The 11,474-nt window shown below is 44.0% G+C and overlaps 1 protein-coding gene across 1 annotated transcript; it reads left to right on the top strand.

The window, feature by feature from the left end:
- The first annotated feature begins 3,748 nt into the window (after positions 1 to 3,748).
- On the top strand, positions 3,749 to 10,590 carry LOC104531335 (cytochrome P450 2K4). The gene is made up of 9 exons (XM_029087027.1): positions 3,749 to 4,109; positions 5,580 to 5,742; positions 5,961 to 6,110; positions 6,398 to 6,558; positions 7,801 to 7,974; positions 8,492 to 8,633; positions 9,189 to 9,376; positions 9,864 to 10,005; positions 10,403 to 10,590. The coding sequence occupies exons 1-9, from the start codon at positions 3,912 to 3,914 to the stop codon at positions 10,588 to 10,590; spliced, it is 1,506 nt and encodes a 501-aa protein (XP_028942860.1). The 5' UTR covers positions 3,749 to 3,911.
- Positions 10,591 to 11,474: the final 884 nt, after the last annotated feature.

Below are 11,474 nucleotides of genomic sequence, written 5' to 3' on the forward strand. Positions count from 1 at the left end.
TCAGGGCCTCAATATGTTATGTGCTCTACAAAGATGTACAGAATGATCATTCATTTTCTGTTATGACTGAGCCAAAGCCTCATCAGGTTAGAGGGGAACGTGGTAGAAATAGTAACATGCACTGAAAGCCAAAGCAAACTTTTCTTTACATTGCTAGTTGCAATTCTGCTATATCTAAATCCACATCTCTACCCGCATCAAGACAGGGGGACCAAAAGTAAGTTGCTGGGACCCTGGCTCTGTAGATACCTCCCAACTAATCATCCTTTGTGATATGCCCCAGATTGTCCTTGGATTAATATAATTTCTGCAATACTGTGTTGAGATAGACTGAAGCTAGAGACCCATAACAAAAAGATCCTTGGAGCTATGTCAAGGCATTTGATCTGTTCAATTGTATTTTGAAAAGAAATTCTCTGTAACCTGACCTGCTCAATACTAACTTCCCAGGTCAGGCTGCCTTGGCTTGTTGGAGTAAGTGTGGAGTCTGGAAGATCATTCTATGACCATGCTTCTGCCTATAGTCACAATGGATTTTACTGCAGTTTTTTTTATAGAAATACATATTATAAAGTACATTATCAGCACCAGATCCCAAGATCTTCCATGTATTTTGTTACTGAGTGAGACTCATGAAGGAATGACATCTACTCAGTCCAAGAACAAGGCTTTTAAAAGCAACAAAGTTCCTGAGAATGGTTTGTTGCTAAAAGGGGTAAATGCTTAACATGAGTGGGAAAAACTGTCACCTCAGGCTCTGCACAGAGACAATGCACTGATTCCACATACAGTTTTTTAATTTTTTTTTTTCTCTCAGTGACTAGACCCATCACATAACAATCTTTCAGCTGAGAATATGAAAAAAAACCTCAAGAACCTTCCACTGAAATTTTGCAGTGAAATAATGATTTTTAAAAGTATGTTTTCAGGAGTCTTTCCTCCCAAAGCAGATGTGCAACCCACACTGATTTGACAGATAAATGAAAAGAAAGCCAGGAGAAGTTATTTGTATCAAAATGAGCATGGCAAACACTTGGGATGCAGGTAGATACAGGGTAATGATACTCTAGCAATACTGATTTTCAGGATGGGAAGAAGTGGATGTAAGCCAATAAAACAATGCAATAATGATGAAAGATGAAAAGAGGTCAAAGTCAGAAAGTTTTTGATTTCTTTTAGCACTGGCATTTGTCAAGGTGAGCAAAATCCATTACCAAGGAGCAGCCTGAATTTTAACACGAGTCTTTAAAAATGTTAATGTTTAATAGGGTGTGCTCATGCTTTATATATCCCTGATAACAATGCACAGGCCGATAGGCATCTCCTGAGGTTGTAAATCAGTGGCAGAGCCTTGCAAGGCACACAAGCACTTGGTGTGCACTTTCATGGTTTATTATGTTACCAGAACTCATTGACTGGATTATAGCCTTGTAACAGCTCTTTCTCCGCATTATACTACTGTTACTGTAGCATAATTAACCTATGTCCCATTAGAAGATTAAATGTCCTTCTCCAGATGAGCACACAGAAGTTAGATGACTCTGTGGCTGTTTAATGTACAGGCTCATTTTTTTAGGAGGAGCTGATTATTTCCCTGAGCTGTGCCCACAAAGTCTGCTTACCTGAAGATGGTACTGGTTCCGGCTTGGACTTGTAAAAAGACAAGACACATGAGCAGGGAGCAACATTTTCTCCTTAGTCCTGTGTGGGACACCTCACCTGCAACAACTCAGTTGTAGGCTGTGTTCAGGTTTGCACATTGGAAGCCGAGGTATCTGAGGAAGATATGGGGGTGAGGACATCATGTTCCTTGTATTTTAAAACTGCCATGATTCCCTCCCACTGGAGAACACATCTGTCATTTCCCACAGTGCATGCAACAGTCCAGCAAGTTGCAAGTCCATGGGCTCATTACTTGAGGAAGGATTTCACCCTGTATTATCACCAGGTACAAACTGAAGCTTTCAACAGTCTGAAGGCCCTTGAGAAGGCACTATTGCTTTCCATGGCAGGAGCCAGCTCTACTCCAACAGAGCATAGGTTTTTCCCTATGTAAACAGAAACAATAAATTTCCTCCATTGGTACCTAAGTAGGCACATGCAGGATTTTTTTCCTCACTCTTACTGTATCTTATGAAGTCTCAAGAGTCCCAGTGGTCACACCATTTGCTCAGAGAAGAGTCTGGCAGAACAGGATATTCTTGGAAGTGTCTGGGAGAAGCCGGTGCAGACCAAGACCTCATAGTCGTGCAGCAAATCTCGAGATGGATGTGACCATCCATTGCCCTCCTTTCTTTGCCCACTCTGCCTAGTACTCTTCTGCACAGGGTAAGGCCCCCCTGTGAAAAACTCTACTCCTGATAACAAGCCTTAGAGAACAGGCAGACGTGCAGGCCCCTTTTTCATGCCAATCTAGTTACAGTTTATTGATTCCCCTTGCCTTCGGCTAATGTACTTTTATTATTATTAATAAATAATCATCATTTTTCCATCAGTGCAGCCTGCTCCCGAGAGCCTTGGAGGATTCTAGCAAAAGTATTATTAAAACTAAAGATTTCTAAAGGGTTGAACAGCAGCATGTTCCAGTAACCTGACAGAATCTGCAGCTGGGGAGCAGAATATCCCCACTTGAGAATATGCGATAGAGCATCAAATTGTCTCCCTCCCCTAGAGTTAGAGTCACCATTTAATACTGTGGCCTCCTGTTCATGATCACTTCTGCTTTGTTGTCATCCCCCAGGGATGTAAAGGGTGCGGGTGGCTCTTGGGGAGCTGTTGCCCAGGCACGCGGGCTCTTGCAGGACCCTGCCCTGGCATGGTGCATGACTCACTGCACCTGCAGAGCCAAAACTCTTCTGTGTGCTCCTCCTGGCTGGCATCCCCTCGCAGGACCCTGCCCTGGCATGGTGCATGACTCAGTACACCTGGGCTGCCAAAGCTGTTGCTGTGTGCTCCTCCTGGATGGCACCCCTCTGCAATAGCTGCTCAGGCAGCCTCTGTCCTCCATCAGCTGCAGAGCCTGATCCTGCTTCCTCACAGGTTACAAAGATCCAGGATCCCTTTCCCACTCTAGGCAGAAACATTACCTGGAGAGGATGGTTTCTCCTAAAGGATTGCCTGAATCTGCTGATAACCAGGCAGGACAGCTGGGAAGGACTCATCATCAAACTCAGAAACAGAGATGGACATGGACAGTAAGCTGCGAAATAGTGACTGAAGTGGTTTCAGGAGCACTTTGGGATTGCTGGTAGAGGATTTTGGGGAAAAAGATCAATTAATGCTGTCAGCAATGAAAACACTGTGTTGCTCAAGGAGGTAACTTTACTGGGGTGGCAGGAAAGCAAAGAGAATCAGGGAAGTCACCTATACGTGGACTTCCTTCTGTCCGCAATCCTGAACTAGCATATCTTGCCACCACCGTTCCAACTCCTCCTTGGTCAGCCTTGTCTTCCCTGAGGATTTCCTTGCCAGCTGCACCCTGGACCATAAATTATTGTGGGCTTTCCCTGCTGTGACCTGCTTCCTCTATTGCATCACCAGTGGTCCAGCTGAGTCCTGTGACCTGGCACCGTGACAGCAATCCAGCACGGGTCCTGCCCCTTAATTCTGCCCTGAAATCACACAGACCACAACATGTGGACCATAACACAGATTCTCACTGGAAAACAAACACCTTGTAGTGTTGTAGATGAAATAGGAACTCTAGATTAAGATAATCCATGTTTCACAATAAAATATAGTGCTTTATTTGGCAGGAAAAAAAAAAGGTACATCTGGTCTAAATGGAAGTAAACAAGATCTCAGAGTCCTTTTCTCTGTGTAAAGCCACTTCCCCAGAAGGTGTGTTCAGGCAATGACAGGAGGGCTATAAAGGGACCCCAGGATGCTGATACCCACACTTCGAGTTAGACATGGCCATACAGAGTTTGCTGCATTATGTGGGCTCTAGCTCGCTGCTCTATTTGGCAGCAGGGCTGCTTGCTCTCCTTTACTTTCTTAACAGCATGAAGAAGTCGGTTTGCAGTTTGCCTCCTGGGCCACGACCTCTTCCTCTGATTGGGAACCTGAATGTGGTAGACCTGAAAAAGCCGTTCCAGTCACTGACAGAGGTAGGGTCTGAGTGAGCAGGCAGGAGGAAAACGTGCAATTCCTGAAGTGAGAAATGCAGCTAGGGAAATGAAGATGTGATTGTGTTTGCATTGTGTGGAGGGCAAAAATCAGATATTTGGTGTACAGGCAGGCTGGCAGAGTGACTTCGCCTTCAGAGGTATACACACACATACGTGTATTTATATCTATAGATATAACATACATATTCCTTTATACACATGCAAGCATAGACCCCCAGCTCTTGCAATCAGCTCCGTATTGTTGGTATTGGTAGAAGACTTGAGTTGGGCAGAGCGCAGTTTTGATGGGCTTCTGGTCCTGAGCTCCCATCTGGTCATGGGTGTGTTTGAAGGTTCCAGTATGGAAGAGCTACTATTCTTGGTGGTTCTGGGGGATTTTGTGATACAAATGTAATGCGAAGGCACCAGACTCATCTCCTATAATCTGCCAAGCAGCTTTCTTTAGACTTTTAGGCCTGCCACATCCAACACTTGTGTTGCTGAGAAAAAACAGGGTTGATGCCAAGAAATACTAATACAAAGAAATGACCAAAGGAAGTCTAGGAGGTGGCTGTGATTCCCTGCCCCTGGCTCTGCCGTGCACTCTGTGAGCTGCTGGGGATGAAAGAACCAGTGTTAATGTTATCTCCCAAGCCGTCAAACCACCATTTGATGAAAACAAATTCAATTTGTCTGGTGTAATAACAGGAGCTGCTTCTAATCTGAAATTCAATTTTCGGGAATGTATCTAATGCATAGCAAATGGTAACCCAGGCACATCGGAAACAAGAAGACATTTGGAGCGGATGGCTTGCAGTGTGTTTAAACAAAGTCTAAAATGCTGAGTGAATGATTAGATTGTCAAAGCCACCCTTCTGTTTCACAGATGATTCATGTTTAATTTGCTGTAAAAGCCTAGAGATCCTGTGACATTATCTACAAGAATATCCTTCCTAGTTGGATTCAAGTTTCTGGTGGCCAGCAAATAATTTTGCGATGACTCCAACACTACCCACCTTGCCATAATTAGAGACAAGTGCTGTCCTGAAAGAAAGAGTTATTGTCTAGCTTTGTTTTTGTAGTGTTTGTGGCTTCAGCCTCAAAGATGTGTGCACACCCGCTTGCCTCAGGTCAACAGCGTTAAAATAAACAGGCCTGCCTGCTGCAGCATTTTCTAAATGGCAGTATCGCTAGGCTGGCCTGTTACTGCAGAACACCACAGGAATGCAATGGCATTTTATTGACTCCTCTGATAGAAGCAGCGATAGCAGACACCTTGTTGTGCAAACAGGGTGCAAGCAGAGATGCTGGCAATTGATAGCTGTTGCTCATTAGTTGCATTAAAGCAGCACCTGGAGACTTCAGGCAGGGCTGGGAGGCTCCTTTTGGGCTAGAAACCACCTAGGGTGGCTAGTGATAGCATTTGGGTCCAGCTTTGTTTTGAATGAACATATTTATTCACCTTGACAGCTCTCCAAGATATATGGCAACGTCTTCACTGTGCATTTTGGACCCAGGAAAGCTGTGGTACTGGCTGGATACGAGACTATCAAAGATGCCCTTTTAAATCATGCTGAAGAATTTGGAGAGAGGGCAGAAATACCCATATTTAGGAAAATGACACAAGGAAATGGTAAGTGACCTTCTTCTTGGTTAGTTTTTGTAGTTTTTCTATGTTAATTATATTCTTCCAGCCGAGAGTATCATCCTCTTACAGATTTCTTTTTGTTTATATAACATAAAAGCATGTATAACAAAGCATATCAAGCAGCTTTGGTACCAGTATATAAGAAGGCCTTACAAATGTTTATTAACCATAGGTAACATAAGGATGTCACACCTTTATTTCAGGCTTAGCATTCAGCCATGGAGAGCTATGGAAAACTATGAGAAGATTCACCTTGTCCACACTTCGAGATTTTGGAATGGGAAAGAGAACCACTGAGATCCGAATCTTGGAGGAAGTAAATTCCCTTATCAAATATTTTGAATCCTACCACGGTGAGTGTCAAGGCTTTCATCCAGAGACAGAAAATCTGTCCAGCAGAACAATAAAGGCTAATGAAAGTTTAACTCTGAGCAAGTGGTATCTCATGGTTAAAGTCCAGCATACGCTGAAGTAGGTTATTAAACCGAGGTCTTAAAACACTGAAACTGAGTTCCCTGCTATGTGTTCTGGGTGGTGAATTAGTTTTTTGTTTGGGAGCCCAAGGACTACATTTCCATAGGAAACCAGACTGAAACAAGCATAATCACACCATAATTTGTTTTCATTGCTTGAAATATAGGGAAACCATTTGATACGAAGATGATAATCAACAATGCTGTATCCAATGTCATCTGCTCTATATTGTTTGGAGAAAGGTTTGAATATGATGATCCCGTATTTCTAACTTTGCTGAAGCTGATAAATGAAAATACTAAACTGTTGGGCTCCCCTATGGTGCTGGTAAGACCTGATTTTATGTTTTAGCTTTTTTGGGGGGGAGGGGGGATATCTGGTTGTCTGTGTTTGTCCTCCTGGACTCCCACATCTTGCTTCTTGAGAACAAGAACATTATCAGCCAGCCAGCCTGTACGGAACACATCTGTGGTTTTGTATCTGCAACACTCAAATTCCCAGGCCCTTGTGCTTAGTCTGTGAAGCTTATTAGTAAAAGAAAAAAACCCAAAGTCTTCACAAAAGGACCTATTTTACCATCTTTGAAGAGCAGAAGCACAATACGTCTCCCTTATCAGAGATCGGCCCTGAAATGCCATCGTCCATCTGCCTCCTTGTATTACACCTTCAGTAACTGTCCTAGTTCTGCCTCCCCTAGAACCAGGTTTGACAGACTTCTTTTATTTTGGCCACTGAAACTCAATCTTAGCAAACTGTCAGCTGATATAAGCCCATTCCTTCCTGATACAAAGCTTCTGCTTTGAACACCAGCAGAGTTGTCTTTCTGAGCCGCGCTGAGGTCTGCAGCTGGCTGTGACTCCAGACTAGCTAAGCCCCAAAAGCACCAGGTCAGAGTTACACACTGTGTACAAACACTCTCCCAGCACAAGGCACCAGCTAACAGCTAACATCAGGTGTTTGTTTAATTGTCTGGTAGGGCAGCCTGTGGTCTCCTTGAAGGTGTGCACACCTCTCAGGGGATGATGGGGGTGAGACCCCTCCTTTCTCCTGACAGCACGTATGTCCATATGACATACTGCAGTGCTGTGCTCAGTCCAGCTCCTAGGAACAGAGTAGTTGGGTTAGCTCGGTGCTGTGCCTAAGCTAACTGGCTTGGAAAGCACTGTGTTGACACAGCAATATTGTCTGTCTGTGGAAGTGACCAGTTCAAGTCCCTTCTGCTGCCATAGGATGTGACACACCTGAGGGCTTTCCCTGGAATAAGTACAATGCTCACATTCCCATCTTTCACATCTGAGACCTCCTGTCCCATCACCCACACAGCTGGAAGCCTGGAAAGAAGATTAAACTGCTGAGTCTCCCAAAAGTCATCGCAAGGACTCATGCAGAGGTGTAAGAGAGAGAACACTATTTCTGCAGCAAATCATAGCTGCTTGGATTGTACAAGCAAATGTGGGGGAATTATGGCCTGAAATGTCAGGGCGTGGGACAAGGGACCAGCAGTGTGGATTGAGATACCAGTAGGTGTTCAAAATGCCAATTAACAGTAAGACTTCTCTTGCTCCACAGTTATATAATTTCTACCCATCCCTTGGATTTCTCTCCGGAGCTTCCAGGACTGTGCTACAAAATGTCAGTGAACTGAATGCTTTTCTCCAGAAGCTCTTCCAGGAACACAAAGAAGAGTTTAATGAAAATAACTTAACAGGCTTTGTTGATGCCTTCCTGATGAAACAACAACAGGTACTTTAAAGCTAAGTCTCAGAGTCTTTCTATTCTCTTAGCTCTGACTTATTATTAGGACTGACCATCTGTCAGGGACCAGGAGTGAGTGGAAACAGAGGAATTTGAGTGAGCAGAATGTATCAGAGCTCATACTCACAATGAGATGTGCTGTATTCACTCCATAGCTCCGCTTAAACTGCTGGTTAAAGGTATCTAGTCGTTCAGATGTCTCATGTGGGTGAAGTAAGTTACCACTCAGCACATGTAAGGAGGAGATCATCCCAAACCTTCCTGCAAGAATGGTACAGTGATAACTTCATTGCAGTAACTAAATTCCAACTAACCTAATATCTGAACCTGAGGATTGCACATATGCTTGGGACCAGACAAATTCCACACAGCATACTAAAATACTAAACATTTAGTTTCCCAGAGCATATAAAATCACAAAAAGCAGATAAAAATGGTGGCAACACAGTGACATATTGGTATCACTTGCTGTCGAACTTATGGCCATTACCTGTATGTTTTGAAGGAGTCAAAGAAAACCCACACTGTCTTCAACAATGGAAACCTGATGTTTTCAACCCTTGACCTCTTTGCTGCTGGGAGTGAGACTACTTCTACAACTGTGCGCTGGGGTCTTCTCCTGATGATGAAATACCCAGAAATTCAGAGTAAGGCTGAGAAGTCCTCTTGTACACTATACTGTTGCATGCTTAAGGCTTGGGTTATGGAAGGGAGTGGAACTCATTCAGTGTTGTCTAGAGTAATTATTGTGAGTACTCAGAGAGAGATAACAACCGTCGACTTTACAAAGGAATTTTATTCAGCTGGATTGCAATAAACCAGCTCAGCCAAGTGGGAGAGGCTAAGGGCCAGTCTACAGTTACAGTAAAGCTTCCCTCATCGTTATTCTCCTGCAGGCTATGGGCTTACGTCACTACAGGTCTCCTCAGGAGCTGATTCTGATCGAGTTTCTGTTGAAGGCTATGGGGTAACAAAGGTGTGTGATCAGAATCAGGCATGGGGTGTACTGTAGTGACTCCATTCAGGCTCCTTTGGCTCAACAACAAACCTGAAAGAACCACAACATGCCCTGACTTACCCACCTCTGCTCTTCCCAAATACCCCTCAAAGTTTTCCCTTTTCTTCATCTTGGCCAAACTGGAGGCCATTTCAGTTGCAAGATAAGAGGGTTATCAGCTTCTTAATCCTTTCCTCCCTCCAAGGAAAGATTCAAGAAGAAATGAACCATGTAATTGAACCAGGAGAGCTGCCTAAGTTGGAGGACCGTAAAAAAATGCCTTATACAGATGCAGTGATACATGAAATACAAAGATTTGCCAATATTGTACCAATGGGTGTATCACGATCAACTCCTACCGACGTGAATTTCCAAGGCTATGTGATTCCTAAGGTGAGCTTTGAGGCTAGCAGCTTACACTGCACTGATTCCTTACAGTTTTATTTAAAGCAGACAAGAAAAATATAAAAACCTAAAGACATCATGATGCATGTTTTAATCTAATTCTTTGTCTTGGATCCAGGATAGCTGTTCAGCCACTGGACTCCGGTCTGTTACAGCTGTTTGAATCCAGAGTAACCAGAGGGTTCAGTTAAATCACACTGGTTTGAATCTCTCATGCCGAATGTGGAACCTCTACTTTAGTACCTTTCTTGAAAGATGTGACTCTGTAAGAAGGGAATGTTTTGTGGTCCAAAAAGACAGCAACAGCTACTGGTAACAGGCAGAGCCACAGTGAATCAGGAAGCATCTCTCAATTCAGGCTGCTGTGGCTCAATCTTATTTGTCTCTTCACAGTAGAAAAAAGAAAGCAGGCTGGCTTGACTAGGAAAGTGATCCACTCTAAACAGCTACAGTGAGTTTCTTTGATCTCTTTCAGGGTACAGAGATTATTCCGCTGCTGACTTCTGCTCTGAATGATGAGTTACACTGGAAAACCCCAGATCAGTTCAACCCTTCCCACTTCCTGGATGCCGATGGGAACTTCATTAGGAGAGAGGCGTTTATTCCATTCTCCATAGGTGAGAGGGGTAATGCGTGCACCACCCAGGGCTAAGCTAATGACACAGTTCTCACTGATTCCAGGGAAGTATGAAAATTGTGGACACAGAACATAGGATAAGGGATTTCTGGTTATTTGTCCTGTCCACCATTGCTGTAGGTAACCATGTCTTCCTTGGAAGATCTGGGAGACACTGATTTACACCCATAGTCACTGAATGGTCTCACATACTTACGGGCTTCTGTGTGGTTTGAGACCAAGTCAGTAGCATCTCTAATATACAGAGAGAAGGAAAGAAAAGTTTCCTACCTCAGCAGCCTGCTCTTTACAGACTGTATATCCTGTTTAGAAGGTCTCAAACATCAACACTAATGGTCACGGTGCTGATCATTTACTTCTCTCCTGGTTGTTTTCAGGACGAAGGGCTTGCCTTGGAGAAGGACTAGCCAAAATGGAGCTGTTCCTCTTCTTTGCGGGCTTGCTGCGCAGATTTGTTTTCCAACCCTCTCCAGGAGTGGATAAGTCAGACCTAGATCTCACTGCTGATGTTGGCTTTACCTTGAACCCCATGCCTCACCTGGTTTGTGCTGTGCCCTATGAATGATCAAATGACATGGAGTTAGAGTAGTGAACACTTCAAGCTTGAAAGCAAGTCTAGTTACAGGGGAAAAAAGCTGTTTGTACCTGAGCTTTAGGGGAAGAAAGACACCAGGCACTACTATTTTCTCTCATTCATGCCATTCTTTCCAACAGCTCTTACAGTTTCTGTGTAATTCAAACCTTTCAGACACCCCTGAGTACTGCTCTCAGAAATAATGTGATTAGTTCCTGGAACAGCACATCAGAGATGCAGTTTTCAGGGCTGTTTGAAAAAATAAAATGGCTTCAAGCCTCCTCTATAGATGTAACCCATCAGAGGCTCTCCCCTGAGAGCCTCCATGGGGAATTTCTTAGCCTAAGGTCCAAGCTCTATAGCAGAGCTGATTATCGATGGCCCAGCTGGAGACAACAGACACTTAATGGATGTAGAAACCTCCCCAGGATGATTGTTCAGCCAAGCCTCAGACTGAGCTTCCATTGTGCGATACAACCTGCCTTATCTTTATTACAGAGTCCCAGACACAAGGGTGTAACATGGGCTGATGCCAAAAGCCAGGCACGGGACAGTTATCAGAAAACATCTAAGTGGTTTGGGAAGTGGGTTCATTCCAACTCACACTAGGCACTTTATGTTGAAGAACCTATTTATGATGGGGCCAATCTAGCAGTTTTCTGCTTCTGCCAAGAAAGGCATTTCTACCACTCCCTCACCTCTCCTGGCTTCATGCTGGATCTGGCATTTCTCCCATCCTTTACTGGGCCACCTTAGATCCCTAAGCTGGCAGGAAAATTACCAACCACAGAAAGTGAAGTGTTTCTGAATCAGCATGGCTAATGCTGGACACAAACCTGAGACAGTGCCAGGGCAACGCAGCCTGGGGCTGGGCA

This window comes from Antrostomus carolinensis, unplaced genomic scaffold, assembly GCF_000700745.2.
Source record: "Antrostomus carolinensis isolate BGI_N321 unplaced genomic scaffold, ASM70074v2 scaffold7339, whole genome shotgun sequence".
Lineage (NCBI taxonomy): Eukaryota > Metazoa > Chordata > Aves > Caprimulgiformes > Caprimulgidae > Antrostomus > Antrostomus carolinensis.